The following is a 26282-nucleotide window of genomic DNA, read 5'->3' as shown; positions in this document are numbered from 1 at the left end:
ACTTGGACAAGTTAGCACTTACAAAATTTTCCGTACCCAACACAGGTGGGATTAACGTGTGGGAAAGAAATATTTTTCACTGCAACCAACTGGGGTACTCGGAACTGAGTTTAGGATTGAGAACAAGAGATGAAAAACCTTGAAGCTTTTCTTAGTTAATTTTATTGAGAAAAGCATTTTGCAGTAATATTATGCGCATTATCACTTTTGGTGGTAAATTGTTTTACTCATGTTTACTGATATAAAATTATCAAATTTTTTTTAATCCCTTTTTAGGAAACAAATCAATTTAGTCACATTAGATGCATCTTAAAGTATTGATATTAGTCAATCATGATTTTTTTATACTAAGTTTTACTTTCTGAAAGAAGTTTTAAATATTTTGCACCTTTTATTTCAACTTGTGAGACATTTTATTTGTGTGTTCATATATGTTTTATTAACAAGTGCTGGACATTTTTTATATATTATTTATTTGAATAATTGTGAATTGTTGTATACTTTATTTTATTTTATGGCGGTAAAGTCTATTTGTTTTAACTTATTTGTTAACAGGTTTTTATTATTTAATATTTTGCTTTATCCTGGTGACATTTGTATTAGTCAATAATAACTAAGTTGCAGCTATTGTCAACTAACTGATTTTAATCAAAATTAGATGTAGTTTATTCACTGTTATATTTTTGCAGAAAATGAGAGAAATATTTTAATGTATTTAATAAATATTTGTCTATTTTTACATGACAAACTTATATGCAAATTAAAAAAAATTTGTGCTGATATTTATAAAAATAATATATATATTCTATCCATATAATTTTTATATGACTGTATAATTGTGTAAGTTTATACATAACAATAAAGGTTTGCAAATCGTTCAGGTGCTGGTATGCTGGAGGAAATGTTTGATATCTCAGTCCATCATTTTATATCCATAGAGTGAAATTTTATCTTACAGACACTATCTGAGGATTGACCTCAGTTTAAGGACAATTTTTAAAATTATTGTCTCTCTTCTATGAAAAAAAGACATTGTATGTCTCTTCCCTGAAGTAGGTGTTCTATAAGCTACAGAAGGATAATAATTTACATCTTGAAAAACTCTTTTGAATCCCTTTAAATGTTTCTTTTTATGGCTAAAATTGCTTTCAACTATGAATTACATTAATATACACATTCTGTTTAGNGCTGGAGGAAATGTTTGATATCTCAGTCCATCATTTTATATCCATAGAGTGAAATTTTATCTTACAGACACTATCTGAGGATTGACCTCAGTTTAAGAACAATTTTTAAAATTATTGTCACTCTTCTATGAAAAAAGGACATTGTATGTCTCTTCCCTGAAGTAGGTGTTCTCTAAGCTACAGAAGCATAATAATTTACATCTTGAAAAACTGTTTTGAATCCATTTAAAATGGGCTTACCACATTTTTATGGATCAATAATTTTTTGTTTATAATTTTTTTGAACATTTTGCTTATGGTTTTGTGTAGTATTTTATATGGAATAAGGAAAAGGTCAAATCTTTATGAGAAGAGGAGGGGGAGAAAATTGCAACTCTAAACATTTTTATGACTTTTGAGTAATGGTTGATTGCATGATCTTTTCTCTAGAGCTCGATGGGACGAGTTATCTAATTGATAGGTATCGTCACCCTTTGTATCACAAATCATAATTTCTAGCTTGTCGAAAAGTGGTCAAAATTCTGATTGATTATAAATTCTATTTGTAGCAATCATGAAGTGATTGAAACTTTATGACACAGAATTTAAAATGAAGTTTGGGCATTCTAGTTTAAGTTAGTCAGAATTTTGATTTACTAATGACATAAAAAAACTGGAATTTAATGTTAATTGACCTGGAAAAGTCTGGTCATTTCACAATATCGTATTTGTATAAGAAATTTGATCTTAAAAATTAGTTAGGACGAGAAACCTCAAAAATCGTTGAATTTGGAATAAAGGTCACGAAAATTTTCGTAACTGGTAGACACCCCATAACTAACTACAAAAGGTTGTGAAAAATGTTCAGCAACTCAAAATAACATCTGAAAAACAAGCTTTGTTTGGAGATAAGCAATTGTATACCTTTTCGAAAACATATTATTTAATAACCCCATTTTCAAGGCACTCGTGTCATTTGGAGCATGAATTTCAAACAGGCTTTTTAATATTAAGTAAACAAAAGGAAAAATTAAAAGATTATATCGAAACTAAATTTTTTAAGAGTTTTTCATGTATATTCTTTGAGTCTAATTAGTAATTAATCTAAAAGGAATAATGTATTTTCGTTAAATATCTCATCCATAATAATAAAATGATTTCTTTGTGAAAATGTAACCTGTTTTATAAAATGATGATAATTTACAAATATATTTTTATTTTGAAATTCGCTTCTTTATTCAGGGGTGATTGTATCTCAAATACTTCATTAAGCGGAAACTCATTTTCCCAGAGATCCGCAATTTAAAATTTATATTTTGAAATTTTTGCTAAATCCCGTTAACGAGACGTTCATGTATATGTGATTCTACCAATTTGATTCTTTTCGTTTAGCGGATTTTCGCCATTTTGATTGAGTCGGAATCCTCTTATATCCGGAATGTAATATTGAACATTAAATTTTGTATTTAACTTTATTTAAAAGTTATACGTTGAGATTCGTATTCACGCGATTTAAAAAACCTATTTCATGATTCATATTCTTTTGAGTTATAAATATCCAATATCAAGATCCGTATTCACAAGAGTTTAGAATCCAATGTCGTGATTCGTATTCACATGATTTTAAAACGCATTATCACAATTCTGGTAAGAACTGAGATTTTTTTTGAAGTTAATTGATGTAAAGTTATGATATTCTTCATTGATGGGTAATTTAATTATAAATTTAAGTTCAAAAAATTATGTTAAAAAATGAAACATACATGGTATATATATTTATACTTAATATTGATTTTGCGCATAAAATTTTCGGGATTTTTTAACTTTTTGTGTCACCTGTTTATTTAAAATTTCTCTCCTCAAAAATTAATGGAGTGAAATCACTTTCTAAAAATATTCCTGATCTACTGGTCCAATCAGATTCTCTTGATTTTTGTCTTTTTCAGAAAATTTCCTAAAATAGAAAAAAAAATTCTATCAAAGTTGATTTTTTTCATTCATTATTTGCTTGAATATTTAAATAAGTATTACTGCTAAATAATGAAGTTAGCCAAATTTACACTTTACAGTAATCAGTCCGAAGCTTTCCTTTTTTTTTTTCTTTCAGTTTTCTAAAATTATCAATGTTCACAACTCTCTAATTTTAAATACGTCATAACTATCTATAATAATTTCAATATCCAAACTCATTAATGTCACCAGATATTGTTCTTCCTTCGATGTTTTCTCATTTTTCTCATTGTTTGGACATGCATACTATATTTAATAAGAAATCTAAGTCTTATTCTGTTCCGTTCTATACGTATAGAACCAATGTACCGATCAAATTCTCAATCGTTGGAAGCTTCCCTTTAGACATGTTTTAAATCTGATTAGAGCAGCATCATATAGTACAAATTATCAGAATTGATTGGTGCTGCATTGTACAGTACAAAACACACTAGTGTAAACTTATAAAATTTTATTGTCGATGAAAATGTTTAGATATTTTAATCATTATCTGCCTCGGGCCCGGATTCTGGAAGAATGTTGTTGATGCCAACTAATTGAATAATATAGAGAAATTAAAATTAAAAAGCTATTCATCCGCATCCCTCTTTAGTTAAAAGGAGGCAGATGATTGCTGCTATGGGAGAGTGACTAAATACAAATTCTGAATTTAAAATTCGATTTAGTGAGGATATTTCGTTCGAATTTTGTCATAGTTTAGAATTATGTAAAAATTTGTATTCTCTACAATATTAAAATTTTTTACTATTGTCAAATCTCTCTGTATTAAAGTTCACAAATAACTCGAGAACGAGAGCCCCGATTTGGGTGAGGATTTTTTTTTCTTCTAAGATTTGCAAATAATTATGGGATGGTTTGTTAATAATTGCTACTTTAAGGTGGCGTGTTGTTCGGGCGTAATATCGAAAATACGAAATTTTATTTTTGTCACTAATTATACTTTCCTCATTTTTTTTAACAACTTCACCGATTAGCGCAGCGTATTTTTTGTTACAGATTATATTTTACATTCCTCTTCGATCGCGCATGCAATATTGAAAAAAGTTTTTTCTTTTTTTTCATTGTTTCAAAGTTGATGCACTGTCATGGAAAAAGCATGGACCAAGAGAGATGTTTAAAAAAAAATAATAGAAACAGTCTAATCTAGAGAAATAATTATTAAAGCTCTCTGAAATCATAATTCAAATGCTGAAATAAAAACGTATGCTAGAAACAAATTCGCAAGCTAACATATTGTTATCAAAAATTAAACAAATACTATATTTAACGGTCATAAGCAATTTTAAGGGACGATTTTAGTTGTTTTAATGCGCCAAATCGGTAAAGAATGTTTCTTTGCCTATCGCGATAATTCTACCTAGTGGCTAAACTAGCTTATAGTGCACCCTTTTCAAAATCTAAAAGTTTGTGAAAATGTGAGCTCTTTAATTTTCTTTGAAAAGCCACGATGGAAATATTAGTATTAAAACCATTTCTTTTAATCATGTAAGGAAAAAATTGTTTAAAAGCACTAAACAATTGCCTAGATGGTGTTTGATTTTCTGTCGGTGAACGGTCTCCTGGACTTGGTCTAGCCTTGTTCTGGGCCAAGAGGAATAAGTACCACCACTTACATTTTCCCAGCAAATAAACTGGTTTTAGTTTGACAGAGTTTCACATGTTCCTTTTTTTTCCTTACATAAATAATAATTTGTGATCCTTAAAGATATTTAATTTTTTACAAAGCTATATATATATGTATACAGTGCGACCTAAAAATTGAGTTTATACGTACTTAGGTGTATTCTTATAATGGTGCGAAAGTTTAATTTTATGCAAATTAATTAGTACAGAGAATATTTTAAGTTTCGAAATCTGGCACAAAAATGCAATTGCTCAAACGAAACATTTTTTTCCCTCGAGCGATTCGGTTTTCTTGACTTTCAAAAAATAAGAATGAGGCCACAATTTAGAAAATATGCTGATCACAAAAGTTTATTTATCTCTTTAAAATAAATTTAAATCAGATCTAAATTTTCATCAATTAAAATTTAGATCTATTAAATATTTCTTTTTTTTTTCTTAGGAAAATTTTGCTTTAACTCTCAAACTATTTAAGAAAGAAAAAAAAATTTCTTTGCACACAATAATGAGACTCGTTTAACCAAAAATAATTGCATACTAAAAATATGATTTTTTTTAAATATAAATTTAAGAAAATTTGAAAAATTTTAATTGTAAGATATTATTTTTACATCACTTAAATTTACGCAATTTTTACTGGTAAGGCTAAAATCTGAACGGAATTTAACAAATAAAATTTATACTTCTTTACTCAGGAACTATTTGAACAATATCTTTCAAATTTTGTATTTTGTCATTTAAAACTTTTGGTCACCTGGTCAAAAAATTTAGCAAAAAGACATAATAGTCATAAAAATTTAATTTATACTTTAAATTTTATTAGTTATGTACGAATTTCTTTATTAAGAGCAAAAATTGTTTGATTAGTTTAAATATTTCCAGAGATAATCTGAAATAAGCAAAAACCGAGCATTAAAAGTGTTCAAAGTTTTAGCCTCTTTTTGATTTAACTATACTATTGAGACTATATTTTAAAGATTGCGGGCATCTCTATAATTTAATGATGAAATCTAAATCCATCGTAAAAAGCTATGTTTTATCTGGGAAAAGTGCGTTTAATGAAACATTAAACAAAAATATTTTTTTATTTAATTTAATAATGTTAGAAAAGAATTTTTATTCAGTTTACGCAATTTGAAATAGAAATATTCAAAATTTGATCGCAATCAAATCAGTTGAATGGTTCCTGAAAAATTTAGTCGCACATTTTTTTTTTCAATTTGCGAGAGTTCACTATGTTGCTTAGGACTGTGGGAGATAGCACTGTAAACTAAAGAAACCATTGTTTTCTTGGAGAACGGGTCCCGCAGTGGACTGGTCGTTAAGACACGGTTCCCAGCAGATCACCGAAGTCAAGCATCACTGGCTACGGTCAATGTGCGGGTGGGTGACAACTTGGATCAGTCTGCGTAGGGACCGAGAGTGTGCGGTATTGGTCTTCGCTAAACTATTCTATCGTAAAGTGCTCGACTTCACGCGCAGGTCGTCGGGCTACTGAAGCGGGGGTGCTATCCCCTCTGCAGAGGATCAAAATTGTGATGGTACGTCTTCGGATCATCCTCAGGGATATTTCCCAGACCGTCGCCAATAGCCCATTGTGCAGCTCTAGTACGACGTAAATGAACTACAACAACAACAACCTACTGATAGTTGACCGTGTAAAGCTAAGCGCAGATGGTGCTGGAGACAAAATTCACTGCTAGACTGCCGGGTTATTACTTCCGACTGAGTTTTACGGCTAAGCTTGACAGTACGAGTCATCCAATAATATTATGCTTGTAATGTTATCAATATTGTGTTTTCAACGAAACAAATAACAAATGAGTTCGGAAGAGTCCGCAAGCTTGCCGTGATGCTATCCAAAAAATAACAAACGGCGCTATTTTACACAAATAAAAGGAAATAAGCGATAACACTCAAAACATAGCAAACCTTTCAGGTTAGAATTTATATATTAACCGGTGAGAATTTATAAATTGCACAAAACTCTTATGAATGTTGTTGTAGTTTATTTACGTCGCCCTAGAGCTTCACAATGAGCTATTGGCGACGGTCTGGAAGCATCCCTGAAGATGATCCGAAGACATGCCATCACAATTTTGATCCTCTGTAGAGGGAGCCCCACCCCCGCTTCGGTAGCCCGACGACCTGCACGTGAAGTTGAGCACTTTACGGTCGAACAGTTTAACGAGGACTGATGCCGCACGCCCTCTGTCCCTACGCAGACTGATCCAAGTGGTCACCCACCCGCACACTGAGCGCAGCCAATGATGCTTGAGTTCGGTGATCTGCTGGGAACCGCATCTTAACGATCAGTCCACTGCTGGACCTTATGAATGTTATAATTATGCGTGCTCTTTAAATATTTTTCACCAATCAAATTCTTATTCTCCTCCAAATTTGCACCCGTGAATTTTTCATGCATACAGCAAAAACGGTTCCCATTCTTTTTTTTTTTTTTTTTAAATTCATCTATATTATGTTAGTAGATAAGCCTTTCAATTAACCATTTTGAGAAAGAATTTATAATGGCAACCACTTTTCTAGTTGAATCGTACTTCGTAGTTGTGATATTTTAAGGATTTAAAATTGTATTATTGCAATTTTATAAAGATTTTTTTAATTATTATTCACATAATTTTCTAACAAACATTGTCTATACAATTCATAATTGCTTCCAGTTTCCTATCAGTATTATTATTTTTTGCGTAAATGGCTCCTGATATTTTCTAATTGCAAGCCCTGATTTTGTTTACATTGCGCGGTGAGAACATCCCACAGTTCAAAGGTTGCTTCATCTGACGTTTTCTTAATGCGTTTTTCCTGAATGGTAGACATAAAATCAGTAAGCGTGAAAGGAGATATACATCGCCGAAATTGAGTTCTGTTTCATCTTAGAATATAAGCTTATGAATAAGCATTTTTAGAATGTCTGCTGCTAAAATTGGTACGTTATGATTTTCAATAAATATTTATCTTGATTTCTTTTAACGTTTGTATTTTTTATTGTAATGTTAAATAAGTATAAATCATTAATTCAGTTGAAAAAATATTTATTTTGATACCGAAAAAGAAAAAAGCTTATAAAATTGCACTTGTAGAATGTCTGCTACTATTTAATAATTTAAAATTTTTATTTCTTTTGAGGACCATCTTAAATATAAGTATTTAATGAAGTATTATTTATAAATTCAAGTGTAATGTTTGTTTTTTTTGATTTCGGGATAAATAAAAGATAAATTTATTATGGGATTTATAAAAAAAATTCAAAATTCAACATGCTTAGTGTTGCAAATGTCAAAAATTTAAATCATAACTAAACGTTGCTTTAAAAAATAATACGTATGATACTTTCCTTCAGGAGTGATTAAAATCTGCTCAATTGTTATTCTTTGTAGTGGTTAGAGGAAGGGGTACTTTTATTGTTGTGTTATTGGGTTTTTTGCACTTTATTGAAATAAGTACCTATTAATATAATATAGTACCTTTTTAAAAATTCAACATGCTTAGTGTTGCAAATATAAAATATGTAAATCATAATTAAGCATTGCTTTAAAAAATAATACGTATGGTACTTTCCTTCAGGAGTGATTAAAATCTGCTCAATTGTTATTCTTTGTAGTGGTTAGAAGAAGGGGTACTTTTATTGTTGTGGTATTTGGTTTTTTGCACTTTATTGAAATAAGTTCCTTTTAAAATAGAAGGGTTATTTCCATATTGATACTGGTTTTCACCAACTACTATTGCGGAGATATATTCTGTAATGTAATATGTAATGTTAACTACAATCGTCGAGACACCAAATGAATTTTAAATTGGAATATTTTTTTAAAAAAAGAATTTGGAGGTTTACCCAGAGGTGGCTATGAGTAATACCCTTCGAGTTGGTCCCACTTTGTGGTTATTATTTTGATTTCTTGCAGGCTGCTGCTCGGAAGTCGTCTATTGCAAACATGGCTATTTTGGCAAAGTACAATATGGAAATCTTCCTGTCTTTAATATTTAGCTGTATTAAGACCCATTTTTACATAATAATCCTGTTCTTAGTTTTTTTTAACTAAATGATTAAGATGTGAAAGAGCCATGTTAAATTATTATGTTTTTAAAATTTTTAAACTATGTTCAAAATGGGGGACATGTTATATAATTGCTTTTGTATAATAATTAAATAAAATTATTTCAAATGTTGCGTATTACTGAGTATATGTCTAAATTTAATAATTGTTTTTTTTATTTTTCGGAATTTTATGATACAAAATATTATAAATGATACAAAATTATCATAGAAAAATTGATATTATGTAAAGTTCTAAGGGCTTTTTTACTACAGCGCGAATTTTTTTTCTATTGATATCTGTACCAAAACTGTTGCTGAATTTTTGATTACAAATTGAAAACTGAAAAAAGCATATAATCGACCAAACTCCTTAGTTGCCTTTAGGCAAGCTAATATAAATTTTTGCTTTTTATATATTATCTTTTTGATAATTTTACAACACTGCGTCTAAATCATTTTGTTATCTTTTATATTTATTTTTACATAGTACTTGATCAAAAAGAAATTGACATAATACAAATATAACTTATTAGGTATAGAAAATGAGAAAATATTTAAGTTTATCGAAATCCAAAGGCTGTTGCTAGAATTGCATTTTATATTTAGGTCTTTTGAGGTTTATTTACTTAATATATAATCCTGTAATTTCTCTTTTATGGTTTTTAAAAATCATGTAATTACTTATCTAAGAGTTGAAAAATTACTTATAATATTTTCAATACTCATTTTCGTTTCAGGCATGAGGTTTGCAAGGGTTGTTGGTCGTTTTCTCTTTGCCAGTTTTATGGCAATTGCGTTTGTTTTTAGTGGAATTATCATCAACTTCTTACAATTTTTGTTGTACATCACATTGTTCAACAGGTTTCGAAATTTCTACAGGAAGATTAATTACTACTTAATATATACTACATGGGCACGTAAGTAAATGTATTCTAAGTTATTACATTTCTTATATTTGTATCATGTTTAAATTTGCCATTTGCATGATAATTTATTGAACTTTTTGATGAATTTTAAATTTGTTAAGTTCAAATTATGTAACATATGTTTGCTTTTCGACCATTGTATATTTCTTTTGTGGTTTATTAAGTTACGAAATGTCTCATATATTTTTTTATTATTTTACCATGCTGAGTGCTGTAGGCAAAGAGTTAATAATAACATATACACACACATACATGGTGTCCATAAATGTTGCGACAAATTTTTAGGTAAAGTAGGGCACATCATAAGGATTAAGAATTACCTAGGAAACAACCATAACCGGAAATACAATTTTATACTACTAGGGGAGATTTCCTATTGTAGACATGTTTATGTGCCTGTTACAGACTTGTTGTTCAAGGCACACAATGTAACAGTTCATCATAAGAGAGTACCCTTAGTTTCATACGATAATATTACTATACGCCACTAGTTCCTGAATTATTTTGTCTCGTAGACCTCAGCCAAGTTTTCCGGTTTTGGGTAGACCCCTGCTTACCTGATATTGATTTTTTGTAAATTCATCAACTTCAAATGTATTTTTGACAGCTGGTATAGTGCTACTCACTGTGAAAGATTTAAATTTCTAACTGTAGTGAAGTGTAATGTGAAAAACTAAAAAAAGAAACTCATGTTAATTTTATACATTAATTAACAAAATTCAAATTAAAACGAACCTAATTAAAATTTAGTGTCTGTTATATAAAATAATTAAGCAATAAATAAATGTTTTTTAGTGGTAGGGATGAACCTGATGCTTTAATAATAAATTATCAACATTTGGCATCAATTTAGTTACGTTTAATCTCGAATCTCCTCAGTTAATGATGTCCAGTCTGTTTCTTTCTCTTTTTTTTTTTGTTAGGAGATTGGCAACTGCACTGAAACCCCTTTCCACTACGTATAAAGACGGAAAAGCAATTAAAACCTTTCTCGCGATATTCCATAATATGGGATAAGTATATATGCATTATGTGCAAGTTTTTACCAGTTCAAATTGTATTTCGTCCACAAAGCGAATGCCTACAACTTTCACAATTTTATGAAACATACTAAATTAGTTTAATTAAATTATTCCATTCATGAAATGCCAAAATTAATGTCAGGACCTGCTTATATGAGATCCACTATCGTTGACCCCCATTCGCATTTCATGGACCCCCAATTTTTTTTCACTTGACATGGACCCCTTGCAAGTTGTCGTCAACCCCTGAGGGTCGATATAGACCACTTTGGGAATTACTGCTATATTCAATCTAGTCATTCAGTAATCAGCATTGAATACGATAATCCGGTCATGGCTTCCTAGGTAATTCTTAAACCTTATGATGTGCCATATTTTCCCTAGAAGTTTGATGCATCATTTACTGAACCTATATATATATATTTATAAATATATATAACGTCATTGCTGAGTGGAAGGATTAAAACAGGTCTTAGGCAGGGAAGGAATGTACAAAAATTTATTAATTATTAGACAGAGAGCAGCTGTAAACGTGATCACGAAATGTGTTCTTCATTGTATATTAGGGAATATCTTGCAATGTAAAGCCGTAAAATGTTTCGATTTGGGGAAAGAGAGAAATTTTAGTCATTGTAATTGGTTTATCAAATAGGTTGCGCGATTCCCACAAAGAGTAAAGGTGAAAAATATCTTATTTTTACTTAATGCATGCTTGAGGCAAAAATAGATTTAAGGACAGGATGTGAATTTAAAAGTGTGAGAAAGTGTTTCGATCAGAATAATAAATTAAGAAGAGTATTTACTGAAAAGAAATAACTTTAAAAGATTAATTGAAGCTTTTTATGTTACATATATATAGCAAAAAATTGATAATCTGAAAAAAATTCTGAAACCGAATTTTTAAAAGGTCTTTTGCTAGAGAAAAATGGTGTTTTTTTCTTCTAATTTTTAAAAAAAAACTTAGTTTAATAAGTAGCAATTTTGTTGCAAATTCTAATTGTAACAGAAGAAATATTTAACCATTGTGATATATTTGTCCCTTTTCTATTTGGCTATAATTGAATTCATTTTTTTATGATATTATGCCATGAAAATTTCAATCCTCTAATTTCTGTTATCACTTATCAACGTGCTTGACACCATCGTAAATCTGTTTTTAGATCTTTTCTTTTGTAGTTGGTGCACTTGATTTTCTTATGGTTTATAAAATTTGGATATTATTACAACATGCAAAGTTTGAATAGTGCATTTGAGTAAACAATTTTTGATGAGCTTGATTTGTGTCCATACCATCTTAAATCCATGTGTGTTTCGATCGTTTTAATAGTTAATAATTTATTTTCTGACAAAATTTTCTTGCAGTTTCCCTGATCAAAGTTACTTCTTCAAAATCTCCTTAACGAGACATTTATTCCACCCTAACCAGCACCCTCTTTCTCTCGCGCGAACATTTGAAAGATTGATCGCTAGAAAAGTGTTTTCTTCTCGTCTTTTTAAAACTTATATTTCAATGAGTAGCAATTTCATTACAAGTTCCGATTTGTATCAGGAATAATTTAATCAATGTGATATAGTTTCTCCCTTTTTTTTCAATTTGCTTGCATCGATCTTATTGCTTGCATTGATCTTATTGCTTGCATTAAATGGAATAAATTTTTAATATGATCGTGCAGGATAGAAATTTTGAATTGCCATTTCAGTTATCATTTTTCCACGTGTTTGTACCATCTTAAATCCGTATTTCGACCTCTTTTATTTTTCCTTTTGCAGCTAATGATTTTCTCATAGATTTTAATATACTAATGTCATTACGACACACAACATTTTAATCACACATTTGGGTAATCACTTTTTGACACGCTCGATTTGCGTGAATACCATTGTACATACCATCATACCATTGTAACCATGAGGTACTTCAATAGTTTTATTGGCTATTACGACATGCAAAATTCAATTCGTGCATTTATTAGTCTTTTTTTTATGTCGCTTTTTCACTGTTTTTTTAAAAAAATTTTAAAGCAATTTTTTTCATGGTTGTTGCTATTGAAATCCAATATACTTTTTTAAGTTTCAATATTTTCATATAATATTATTAAAAAACGGGAAATTTGATTTACGTGTTCGAGCAATTACTTCTTGACAGGGTCAATTTGCTCTAAATCCATGCAGTGTTTAGGTATTATTAAGCTATTTATTTTCTGGCAGTTAAAGCTGTTGATTTTCACATGATTAAAATTTTTTAGTACCCCATTTTTATTATAACACAGTTTTAATTTTATTATGATACGCATATGAGTGTTCACTATTTGACGTAATAATTGCTTCATTTATCAATCAATTATTCAGCAGCTACTTATTTTCACAGATTTTTTATAATTTTAATACAATATTTGTTATAAAGTGGGAATCTCAAAATGCACATTTAATTAACCCCCTTTTGACTCATCCAATTCAAGCAATTTCATCGTAAACACACTTGATTTAATCATTCTTTTTTTAGCTATTCCTGTAGATTTTAGTTTTTAAAATCATTTTTTTCTTTATGTGATTATGACATGCTAAGTGCAAAAAAAATGAGACGTACTTTTTTTCAATGCTTGTAATCTTTTAATAGGCATATAAAAATAAGTATCACGCAAAAAAAAAAAGAAAATTAAGTACTAAACACAAAAAAATTAAGTACTTTGCACAAAAGAACGAAAATATAAGTACTTCAAAAATATACACTGAGAAAAAATTTTTTCTTCTATTATTCAATTTTTTCTACTTGCAATCATATGTCTGAAATTGTGATACATATGTTTTTTCTTTTGATTTCGATTCATGTTTTAGACCAATGTTGAAATCAAAGTTAAATTTTAAATAGTATTAATAATCCCATAGCAGAAAGTTCTTGCAGAAAGATTTTTCCCTTTTGAAGTGAAAAGTTTTCGTTTTCTTTACTGGAGGAATTTTTGAAATATTTTTTACATATCTCTATTTTTTATTTTAGAACGAAGATTAATAAAAAAAAAAAAAAAAAAAAAAAAAAAAAAAANAAAAAAAAAAAAAAAAACAATAAAATAAAATGTGTTATTTATTTTTTTTTTGCAGAAATTTTCAAAATATGTTTTTTTGTTTGTTTGTAGAATTAGTTTCTAAAGATGCTTTTTTTGCCAATCTGAAGAGAAAGAAATGTTTCTGTGATTTTTCTATTCTTTTTTGAGAATAAAATAATTGATAATGACTGGCTTCAGCTAGAATTTTAATTAAATAATAATATATGTATAAAAAAAAATCCAAAATCACTGAAGTTTCAAAGATAATGCTCTTTAAAAATAAAAAAATTTTTTCTTTTTTTATTTTACATTTTAATAAAATTTGATTTTAATTCTTTTTTACAATTTCTTTCTGTGTCTTTCATAAAATTTTTAAATACATAATTTTTTTTAAATATTTTTAAAAGATCCTCCAAAAAGCCCAATTAATTTTTTTTATACCTTAATTTTGTAATTTTTATTCAACCCCCTTTTTATTTCAAGATTTGTTTTTATCTAAATTTGAAGCAGTTATGGATAGAAGCATAGTCATTTCCTCCATTACTCAAATCTAAATTCTTTTTATCATTAATGATGACTCTACAATATTTCCATTTTTCCTTATTTGCTTTCTTGCATCTGTCTAAAGAAAAATCTAGATCTTTGAGACAAAATTACTAAGAGGCTTTTACCTGAGAGATTTGATTGAATTGTGCATTCTTTGATAAAGGAAAGATAAACTCGTGTTCATTTCTCTCTTTGTTGTGATCTCATTTCATAGTAGAATACATTTGATAACTTTCCTCATTCTCTTTTTATTTTTTTTTTCCATTCAAGGTCATTACGCATTAACATGTGTTCTAGTGATACATTTGATTTTATTTTTTATTTTATTTATAAGAGCAAAGGCTGATGTGATAATGATCTGGATGCATTGATAAGGAAAGTTTTCACTTTATATTATATAACTTCTCAATTTGTTACACTTATTACTTCACAGTTTGTTGTTCTTTGTTACTTTCAGGCAAATAATTGTAAATATTTGTAATCGTGGTATATTTCTTAATGTTTATTGAAAATTAATTTCATATTTAATTATCAATTTTATAGTTAACATATTTTTAATGTTTTTTCAGTAAAAAGAATTCTTAAATCACAAGTAATTGATGCTAAATAGGGAAATATTTTAAATATCAAGTATTCAAATAAAAATATTATTTTGAATAAAAAAATAAATGTTCTCAGTAATTCAAGGAAAATAATATGCTTAACAGTTTTTAGGGGCAAGGCTTATGAAAAAATATTTTTACTTTTAAGGGCCACAATATATTTAATTTTCATGTCATTTATCATTCTTTTGTTTAATGAATACTGTATGAATTCAGACAGTAATTTTTAAGACTAAACAAAGTAGAGCAATTGATTATACATAACAATGTGTGCTAAATTTTAATTTATTTTTAAATAAATAAAAATTTAGCACGCATTGTCTTTCCTAGATATAATGAAGTGATGATTTTTTATTAAAAATGCAATAAGAAAGATAAATTATTAATTAAGTTCTTAAGAATATGTCAGTAGTATTGGGTAGTACGAGGGTTGCTATTTATATTTCTGGCCTAGTAATGGAAAAACAAATATGTAGGATCGAAATTGGTTTTATTGTTTTTCAAAATATTCTCCATGATGATCAATACACTTTTGCATGCGTTTGAACCAATTTTCAAAGCACTTTTTCCAGTCCGATTGAGGTAACTCCAAAACATGCGTTTTGAATGCATCAACCGCTTCTTCGGGGGTCGAAAATCGTTGTCCACGTAATTTATTTTTGATGTGTGGGAATAAGAAGAAGTCATTGGGTGCCAAATCAGGGCTGTACGGCGGATGACCCATCAGTTCGATCTTTCGCTCCGTCAGAAATGCCTTTGTTTGAGTCGATGTGTGAGAGCTCGCATTGTCATGAGGAATAACGATTCGCCTGTTCTTCTGCTTTTTTCGAATTTCTCCGATGGGCAAACAAATGGTCGTGTACCATTCAGAATCGACCGTCCTGCGTTGCTCTAATGCCACTGTTGCCACATGACCCTTAATGCCGAAGAAACAGGCAATAATTTGTTTCGATGTGCTTCTTCCTCGAACAACTTTTGTTGGTTTTGCCTCGTCTTGGAAGACCCATACAGTTGATTGCTGTTTTGTTTCCGGCTCATATGCATAGATCCATGATTCGTCACCTGTGTAGATGTTATACACAGCCTTTGATGTACCTTGAACGTATTTTTCCAACATTTCCTTGCACCAATCGACACGAGCCTTTTTTTGAGCGTTTGTCAGATTATGCGGGATCCAACGCGAACAAATTTTTTTTACGCTCAAATGTTCATGCAATATTTTATTGATGCTAGTCATACTAATGTCCAAAGACGCCTCTATCTCACGGTATGTCACATGACGATCTTGCTTTATCAGTTCACGCACAGCATCGATCTTTTCTGGCACAACAACGGATTTTGGACGACCTGCACGGGATTCGTCCTGGATCGAACATCGACCACGATTAAATTCGTTATACCAATTTTTTACAGTGCTGTAGGATGGCGCTTTATCGCTGAATAAAGAATTAAGTTCATCGAAGCACTCTTGTCTTGACAATCCACGTCGAAAGTTATGAAAAATAATGGCACGAAAATGTTCACGATTCAATTCCATTTTTTGAAAGAGAAGAACTTTTCAATTTACTGTCAACAACACAAATGAAGATATAATGTTAAATCGTCTGCTGAATTTATGTTTAAAAATATCAAACTTTCGATTAAAATCGTCTGCGGTCGCCTAGCAACACTTACTGTTGCCAAGACCAGAAATATAAATGGCAACCCTCGTATATCAATAGTTCCGTGTGTTTTGAACATGCATTTAGTGTTTTGAAAATGTTGAAAAAAGATATCCTTAAAAAATTAATTTTAAATAACTAATATACAAGAATTAATCTATTACCATTTCACCATAATATATTTTTTCGTATTTTACTTTACTAACACAACAATAAATTAATATGCAAATTAAAAACTAATGTGTCTGAAAGGAGACTAACTGAAATGTATGAGATTCCCCACTTTACAAAAGAAATTTCACGAAAACAGTTTTTTTACTTAGCACCTAAATTATATAATAAATTACCATTTCAGTTGCAAAACATCAAAATATATTCTTCTTTTAAGCGTGCTTTATTTCAATTTGTGATGAACATTGACGATTTAGATCTCTATTTTTCACTTTAAATGAAGCATTTGATTTTTTATACCAGTCTTGTGCCAATTCATATGAATTTCTTATGTTACCTTTCTTAGTCACCTGGACAGGATTTTCCTCTTGGCGACGAATATATATCCCTTTTTATTTATGTGTTTGTTTTTGTTCCCAATAAAGTTTTTGTTTGTTGTAAAAGAAAAAAAACTTTTTTTTTAAAAAAATTATGCAAGTAATGTTACTTTTTGATCACTCATAATGCTGATTGTAGAGCTGGGGATAGTGAGTTCTGTACTGGCAACTCACAAAATAACAGGTGTGCATAGGCAGCTAGGTGCACATTAAATCTGATATGACTGAAAGTTCTTTTGTTGGTTGTGGTGTTGGAGTTTGGAAAGAGGGGCACTATGTCAGGTGCTGTCATATTATCTGAACGGCGTCAAAATTATGTAATATTCCAAACATGGTCATTGAAATATAAGAGTCTAAAAATGGGGCTAAGTGCTTAGTTGGGTTGATATGGGTTGTTTTTTGTCTACATGGTGAGGTCAGCACATTGACCATTTGAAAGCAGCATGTAGCCCCTGTGGTGTTGGTTGTGCACCTTTAGAACAAATGTATAAGAATTTATATATTAGAATATTATATTTACTTCTTTGTAAAATTTCTTATTAAGAAATCTTAGTTATGCTGAGTAATTCTAAAATTAATAGTCAAAGCATCATGTAATTCTAATTATGTCACAAGATCATAAACAAATTATTTTGAGTTTTCATCTCTTGTAGACAAGAAAAATATTATACCCGCAAATTCGAACTGTTATCAGCCGAAATTTGCAATGCGATTTGTGTCATATTAATTTTTTTCATTCATCAAAAAATTTTTATCATTACTGTTCTGTACATTTTTGAAGGAATATTCAAATTGTTAGATAGATTGACAAAATGAGCATAGTAGATAATGTTTAATTGAATATTTTCGTAAGTAAAGTCTAGAAATGTCAAATTCATATTTTGTTAGAAATATTTCCCCCTTGAATGTCACACCACTTTAAATGCACAAAAAGAAGTTAAATATTTGTGCATTTTTTAGTTTTGTTTTGATGATTTTTCTTTATCAGAAATATAAATTTCTTACAACAGTTGATATAAAAGAAAATGCTAAAAATTTATCCCAAGATTTTAAATGTTTAATTATATCTATTTGCTGTAAATGGAATTTTATAAGATTTTTTTTTTTTTTAAATATTTAGAAGTTGTAGCTTTTGCACAGTGGTGGTCAGGGTCTAGAGTCAGAAAATGGGGTGCAGAAGAAGATATAAAGAAATTTGGGACAGAACATTGTTTAGTTATAATGAATCATAAATATGATACTGACTGGCTATATTGTTGGATGACTTGTGAAGATTTGGGAATGCTTGCGGTAAGTTAAGCATATATATTTTTACTTTATTTTCTTGATTTGATGCTTCCATTTTAATTAAATTAGTTAAAATTTCTTTAAGAATTTAAGAAACTGATTTTTATTTCAGAATGCAAAGAGTTGTGCTAAGAAATCATTAATGAAGATACCAGTGATAGGATGGGGCTGGATATTTGGTGAAATGATATTTCTAGAAAGGAGTTGGGAAAAAGACAAAGTCACTTTAGGTCCTAAACTTGACAACCTAGTTTCGTATGAAGATCCCATTATGGTGATTTGAGCTTTAATTGTTATTATTCTTATTGTTATTTTTTTATGTATATAAAAATTCCTTTATGAATAGTTAATTTTTCTCAAAATACTTAATATTCTAAAATGTTTATATGCACTAACACTATCTCATCTGCTTTTCACAACCGTATATCTTACCAAGCTGTTAATTCAATTTTAATGTCTTTGAAAATACTGATGTAATCTTTGCTTTTTAGATCTTATATTTTTGTGAAGGCACCCGATTTACTCCAGAAAAGCACCAAGCTAGTTTAGAGTTTGCTAGGGCTAACAATTTACCTATTTTGGAGCATCATCTATCTCCACGCACTAGAGGTTTCAACTTTACTGTGAAGCATTTAAAAACTAAAAGTAAGAAATGTTTCAACAATTTTGTTTCAGTAGTTAGGAAAATGTGTACAATTGTTATGTTAAAAGTTATTACTCAGTTTTAATCACATATGACAGGGGTCTGTTTAGAAGAAATTTGGGTCCGTTAACGAACCCTTCACAGAATATCTTTTCATAAAAACGGATCCGTCACAAAATATTTTAACTTAAAAACGGGTCCTTCACAAAATATTTTAACTTAAAAACGGATCCTTCACAAAATAATTTATCTTTTAATCAGCCCCTTCACGAATTTTTTTATCTTCATTATTGTTTTGTTAATCGAATAAACCCTTACCAGGGAGGGGAAGAAAGACAGATGTAAACGAACTAAATTTTGTCTTCGGCAGACGCTTCTTCCTTTATTTGTCCGAAATGAATATTCTGCGTTCAGCAGTACAGGCTAAATACCAAATATTTATATGTTGCATCGCTAATAGTAGCTGCAATTGCTGTTTATTTTTTAAAATTTCTTTTTTTTAATTATAATTTTACAGTGTTGAGCATAATCGTGTATGTCTTTACAATTTAAAAACTCCTTGAAAAAGTTTTTTTGTAATAACAGACCCTATTTGCACAAATTCACAAAAGCGGACCCTGGTTGAAAGAATGTGACCTAACATTTATTTTATATTCACAAATTACGAGTAAGTTTTTCAGAATTTTACAAAAACGGACCTTTCACAAAGTGTCTGGACAGACCCCTGTATAAACAAAGTTTTTTTTTTTACATTCTTTGTGATGCTAAGAGTGACATAAAGATAATAAAAAAATTCCATAGATTTGTAAGCATTCATTTTATTTCTCAAATAATCTCAAATCTCTTATATGGTGCATCTAGTAATAACATGAAATTTCGGTACTTATTTTATATTTGTTACTGAATTTTTTTAATATTTTTTATACAAACTCCATTTCTTGTATTGCTTAGAGTGGCATGGATACATAAGAATTCTCTTGGTTCATGAATATTTATTTTAATTCTCAAAAAATAATTTGTGTTATATGAAACTTGTTTTGCATGTGTTCGTATAATTTGTCTCAGGGCTCGAAAAACTGCCCGTCCTCGGCGGTCAAAAATTTCCCTCGGGCAACGAATTTCTCGAATTAGACGTCCGCGCGGACGACCATTTTCCGTTAATGCTCGTGACACTTTTTGTTATCTTACAAGAGTCTAGCACCTCACTTCTAAAATGACCCTCTAATCCAGAAATCCAGTACAGCAACATACTGCGCGTGGTTGATTGATGTTTTTTTTCCGTCTGGGAGTACTGCAGCAGTTGAAAGGGACTTTTCAGCAATGAACTTACAAAAAAACACATTACTTGAGCGTTAAAAGCAATTATAAACATCTACCTAAATGGAAAACTCCTTTTAGATTTCTGTGCAGAAACCTCTGTAAATCATAGGCTTGATTGTGGAACTGGCAAACGTCATATTTGATTCATTTAAAAAACGCAGTACTCTAGGTTAAATTGGCTCTCCAGATAACTTGATCTTTGTCATTTAAATTATTTCATAAAAGAAATACTAGGTTTTACTATTAGTAACCTAGTATTTCTTTTACTGTATAATGTAATCCTAGTAGCTACTAATTCATTGTATAATTTATATAAATGTATGTAATAAATAAGAAAAAATAATATTTTTATTTATTTAGAAGCGACGGGTTAGTTTCAAAGGAGACCAGGTACATTGTTGGACAAGCCGTCTTCGGGGACGGGTAAAATTTTTGAGTTTTTTCGAGCCCTGATTTGTCTACTACTGAATTTATTGCATGGCATTTACAATTATTCAATCTGATATAAACTAGTATTTTCGTCCTCGTTGGGATCNTTTTTTTTTTTTTTTTTTTTTTTTTTTTTTTTTTTTTTTTTTTTTTTTTTTTTTTTTTAACTGTTCTATCTGATGTAGAAATTTGTTCAGAGTATGTAGTAATTCGAATAACCTGAAGTTTTTTCAGACCCCTTGAAGACTTGTAAAAATCAGGAAAGTTTTTAATTTCTTTGGCAAAAAATTTTAATTCCACCCTGAAGAAAAAAAAAAAATTAGAATTTTAGAAAAATATTTTATTATTAGGAAAAAAATTGCAATTATTTTTTTGTCCTATTCTTTCCTTACAATCAAAGAAATTTGTCGTAATATGGTTTCGAATGAGAAAAATACCTTTAGTCAATTTTTTTCCTTAAATTTGTTCCTGTTAAGAGTATTTTTGTATATTATGTTATTAAATGTACACGAAAGAAATATGAAAACAATAGAAATTTCTTTTTGTAAATATAATATATTATTTTAAATATAATATATTTTTTTTGGGTATATATATATTACACAATTTAGAATGATTTTTAAAATTAAAGCTAAGTAACTTATCAGTTTTGATCTTTTTCAAACAAAGGACAATTGTGAAAAATTACGATAGTTTCTCTTGAAAAGTTAGTTGTAGCGGTAATGCTTACTGAGACAAGAAGTATGTCATATCTTAAGAACTCATGATTTTTAAAATTTTTTTTAAAAATAAATTATTAAATTAATAGGGTGCTTAATGTATTATCATTTGTGTTAAAAATTAAAAAAACAAGTATGTTGGTATTAAGTATTTCTCTTTCCCAAAATTATAATGTTTCAATTTTGGGAGTTATTTATATGGTATATCATATTCTTATTTTTGTTGAATTTTTATATGTTATATTCATAATCTTCCACGTCATTTTAATTCTTTCTTTGGACAAACTGCAGGCATGTGATTCTTCCACGTATCGGCAGAGTTCAGCTTTTTTTCAGATTATCCCATTTTCCCCGCTAATTTCTGCTAAAAAAAATTTTTGAATGAGTCAAAATATTTTATGAGGAATTTAATTTTCCGCGGAGCAAAAGCATTGAAGTCCTCATTCCTCCCTCTGAAGTTTCTCTAAAAATTAGTTCATTGGGATAAAACTGTTTGACCTTTATACAGGGATGAAACTATTTAGCGGATTTCCGCTTTTTTCGCTTTTGTCTCTCAAATTTTCGCCTTTTTATCAAAAAGTCCGATTCTCTAAAAGTTTTTTTTGTATTTTTTATAAATATCAAATTTTTATCTTTTTTTTTTGAAAATTCAGTTGTTGAAATAAAATAATTATATTTATTTACGATTTTTAAAGATGAACGTTCTAGTTGCTAACCTTATTTTAGCTATTTTCTCCGATTTTACGCACAGAAAATAGGATTTTCCGTATTTTTATCCGCCCGTCGGATAGCTCGTATTTTTGTAATTCAGACACTGCTTCCTGTTTTCTGGCGTGAAAGCAAACGAAAAAAAAAAAAAGAAAAATAGAGGTATTTTAGGTGAAAATATTTATTTGCTCATTCAATTAATCTTGTAAATTTCTATTTATTATGTCAAACAAAAACAATACAAGCAAACCTTTTAGAAATTCCAAGTCCAGACTCTTCAGATATCTCAATTCTTATTCATGCCATTTTAGTATCAATAATCGATTTTCGTCTTTACTCGATTTAAAAGTTGCGCATTGCGATTCTTATTTATGCTATTTAAATATTGTACGTTATGATTCTTATTTACGCTTTTTAAATATCGTATGTTATGAGTCTTATTTATGAGATTTAAAAATCCCATATTGCGTTGCGTATTTATGCATTTTCAAATTCGTGATTTTATTATCAAACATTGATTTTTGTATTTACCTGATTTAAAAGTGGAATGTTGCGATTCTTATTCAGGCGATTTAAATATCGTACATTGCGATTCTTATCTACGAGGTTTAAAAATCCAATATCGCTATTTGTATTCACACGCTTTTAAAACTCTATGTAGCGATGACTCTATGGTTGTAATATGAAATAACGATTTTTGTATTTATATGTGCTTTAAAAATTTGACATTGGGATTCGTTTTTGCGCGATTTAAAAATTAAGCATCGTGATTCTTATTTATGTAATCTAAAAATTACCTATGACGATTTGTATTTTTGCATGTTTTAAATTCGATATAGAGTTTCATATTCATGTGATTTAAAAGCACGTGGTTTAAAAATCCAATATCGCGATTCGTATTCACGCAAGCTTAAAATCCAATGTCATGATTAATTTTTGCGGTTGTAATGTCAATTTTCATATTTATGCGTGCTTTAAAAATTTGACATTGGGTTTCGTTTTCGCGCGATTTAAAAATTACCTATCACAATATGTAATTTTGCATATTTTATATTCGATATAGAGTTTCATATTCATATATTCATACAATTTTAAAATTAATCATCGGGATTTATAATCACATGGTTTACAAGTTTAAAAATCACACTTTTTTTGTGAAACTGAATTCTGCAGACTATGTAAACTTGCACTGAATATAAATATAAATATAAAAACATTTGCCTGTTTTTTTTTTTTAGTTGCTGCTGTCTATGATGTGCAGTTAGCATTTCCTGATGGTCCAGTGAAACCAACATTTGCCAACATGTTAAAAGGGAACAGTTTTAACGGAGATATCCACATAAAAAGATATCCAATGAGTGAGATTCCTACTGACTCAGATGAAGCTTCGTCTAAATGGTTGCATAATTTATATGTTGAAAAGGTATTTTATTGCTGTCTTCATCTTAAGTTATATTGTTTGATGAATTTGTAACTACAGTTAGACTTCTATTTAACGAACTTCCATTTTGTAAATTTCTCTATTAAGCGAANTTATACTTAAAATTTAGTAAAATATTTTAGCAAAAATGCGAAAATGCTTTGTTGAATTTTAGCATTTTTGAGAGGTCTTTTCGCATTTTGCGAAAAAAGCTACCGTAGCGGAAACCCTGTTGTAACTACAGTTAGACTTCTATTAAACGAACTTCCATTTTGTAAATTTCTCTATTAAGCGAATTTTTTCGAAGAACCATTATTTAATTTATATTTATAAAAATTAAATACTTAATTCAACTTTTATTCTATGAGCATTTCAGTTTTTTTATTGTTGAATTTATTTTTAAAGTAAGATTTGTTTTGTGTGATATGATTAAACGGCATTACTTTTTACCACTTTTCCTATTTCAATAAGTTGTTTTAGATTTGAATGGAATAATTTCAGCCTTGAGAAAAAAAGTATTTGTTTCAGACTTGGAAAAAACAGGGTGGCCACCCACCTGGAAAACCTTGAAAACCTGGAATTATCAGGGAATTTTTTTTATACTGGAAAAAACCTGGTAAAATCAGGGAATTATGGATAAAAACCTGGAAATTTTTTCTTATATATTTTTTTAATTTCACTAATTTCAATTATTTGCTAATTTTCTTAATTTAAATTGTTTCATCCATTATACCCACATTTTTTTAGACGGAAATGTATCTCTAAACAGTTAAAATATCATCAACTTACTTTGCTTTCATCAAAATTTGCTCCATTATAACCCTGTTAAACTAGAATACAACATAAAATTCTCCCAAGGTTGCTAAGCAAATGTAGAAACCTTTGATCTCTATGCAGACTATGGGACTGTGCAATTTAGGAAAGGCAAAGATTATGGTGGAAGACGGGGTTAGGATTCGGTTTTTAAATTCTCTTTTAAAGTTTGTTCGCAATTGAGAGTGGTAATTTTTTTCTATTTTGACAAAATGAGTCAAAATGTTTTTGTATTTTTAACTTCATTAAATTCTCTGAAAATTAGTTGGTTATAAATAATAGATTTTATATTGCACTCTTTTTCTGAAAGCTTTTGAACTTCCATTCAAAGAAATCTGTAAATTATTTTTTCTCAGCAAACCAACCAATCACGCATTTCCCCCCATCACTAACAGCAATGTTGCATGCAATTCTTGCATTAATGCTAATTTTTTCTATTTCATTTTAACCTTTTACAGTATATTTTTATTTTGAAAAAAGTTTTTTTTTAGAACTAACTATGTATTAATATCAAATTTTACGGTTTTTTTTGGTAAATATTAGTTTTTTGATTCAAAATTCGAATTGTATAGTTATCACACTATCAAAAGTTCGTAAATGTTGCTTGCATTCCAGAGATGATATTTCAAAACTATTCCTCTTTTTACCTAAAAAAGCTGACAATGACTAAGGAATATATAGGAAACATATTAAATGATGTATATACATAAAATATAATTTTTTTTATTCATATGTGTTTAGTCAGGAGAAGGAAAACGAAACTTAGTGTTTTAGTTCTGCATTGTACAAGATTCCAGTTGTTCAAACAAAAACAATTAACTATGCTAAACTAAAAAACTGTGTGTTTAGATTAGAATTCTTTGAATGTTTTAATTTCAAATAAGAAAAAAAAGAAAAATCAGAAAAGTATACATTTTAAGGAATTTTATCTATTTTTTTTCTTCTATAGAGTATGGAACTAAAAATTAGACAATTTTACATTTCTGACATTTATTTTTTTATACTGAATCTCTTAATAAAAATGCTATTTCAAAATACCATTATTTAAAAATTTGACTTGAGATATTGGTTTAAGGAAAATATGATCAGTGAATTTTATAAAAAGCACTGGTAAGATGAAATACAGTATAATGCAGTATACAGTACAGCTTTATATTGAAATGTAATTACAGTGATTCACAAAAGTGTTGATACACTTATGACTTTCAATGAAATAAGACTATCCATTAATTAAAATGAATGTTTCAGAATGTATATTTAATGATAAAAAATGTGTTCTAATCTTAACAAAACTGAAATATTTTAAATGACAGTATGAAATATTTTAAAAACAAAGGAAAAGTTTATTTTTAAGGAATCAATCATCAAAAAGTGACAAAAACTTTATCCCACAAAAGTCATCATACACTTTTAAAGAAAAAACTCAGTCTATTAGTAAGTCTAATTTTTCGTTAAATTAACATTTAGTGGAGTTTCCTTTAGCATCTACAATAGCTTTTAAAGGTTGAAAATACGTGTAACTAGTTTTTTTTTTGTCAGGTGAAATTCGTACTGAATATTTTTTAAAAATTTTTATAGAAACTTTTAAAAAATTTTTATAGAAACTTTTACAACACTCAATTGCAAATTTATGAATTTTTCCACAAAATTTATAATTTTAATCTCTGATATGAAGTCCTTCTTTTAAGCATTTTATCACATATTGCACAGTTCAATTGAATATAGTAAACTAATTTAACAT

At 28.9% G+C, this 26282-nt stretch overlaps 1 protein-coding gene across 1 annotated transcript in view; it reads left to right on the top strand.

Annotated features, from left to right (window-relative positions):
• The first annotated feature begins 7337 nt into the window (after positions 1 to 7337).
• The window catches only part of LOC107451601 (1-acyl-sn-glycerol-3-phosphate acyltransferase delta), a 30517-nt gene continuing 11572 nt past the window's right edge, over positions 7338 to 26282 (top strand). Inside the window, exons 1-6 of the mRNA XM_016067755.3 lie at positions 7338 to 7746; positions 9594 to 9773; positions 18323 to 18492; positions 18602 to 18763; positions 18981 to 19134; positions 23547 to 23731. Of these exons, the coding sequence (XP_015923241.1) occupies positions 7728 to 7746; positions 9594 to 9773; positions 18323 to 18492; positions 18602 to 18763; positions 18981 to 19134; positions 23547 to 23731 (870 nt within the window). The 5' untranslated portion in view covers positions 7338 to 7727. The remainder of the gene's footprint in view (positions 7747 to 9593; positions 9774 to 18322; positions 18493 to 18601; positions 18764 to 18980; positions 19135 to 23546; positions 23732 to 26282) is intronic.

Source organism: Parasteatoda tepidariorum, chromosome 9 (assembly GCF_043381705.1).
Source record: "Parasteatoda tepidariorum isolate YZ-2023 chromosome 9, CAS_Ptep_4.0, whole genome shotgun sequence".
In the NCBI taxonomy this organism is placed as follows: domain Eukaryota; kingdom Metazoa; phylum Arthropoda; class Arachnida; order Araneae; family Theridiidae; genus Parasteatoda; species Parasteatoda tepidariorum.
Note: the sequence above shows the minus strand (reverse complement) of the source record. Positions and strands in the feature narration are given on the sequence as shown.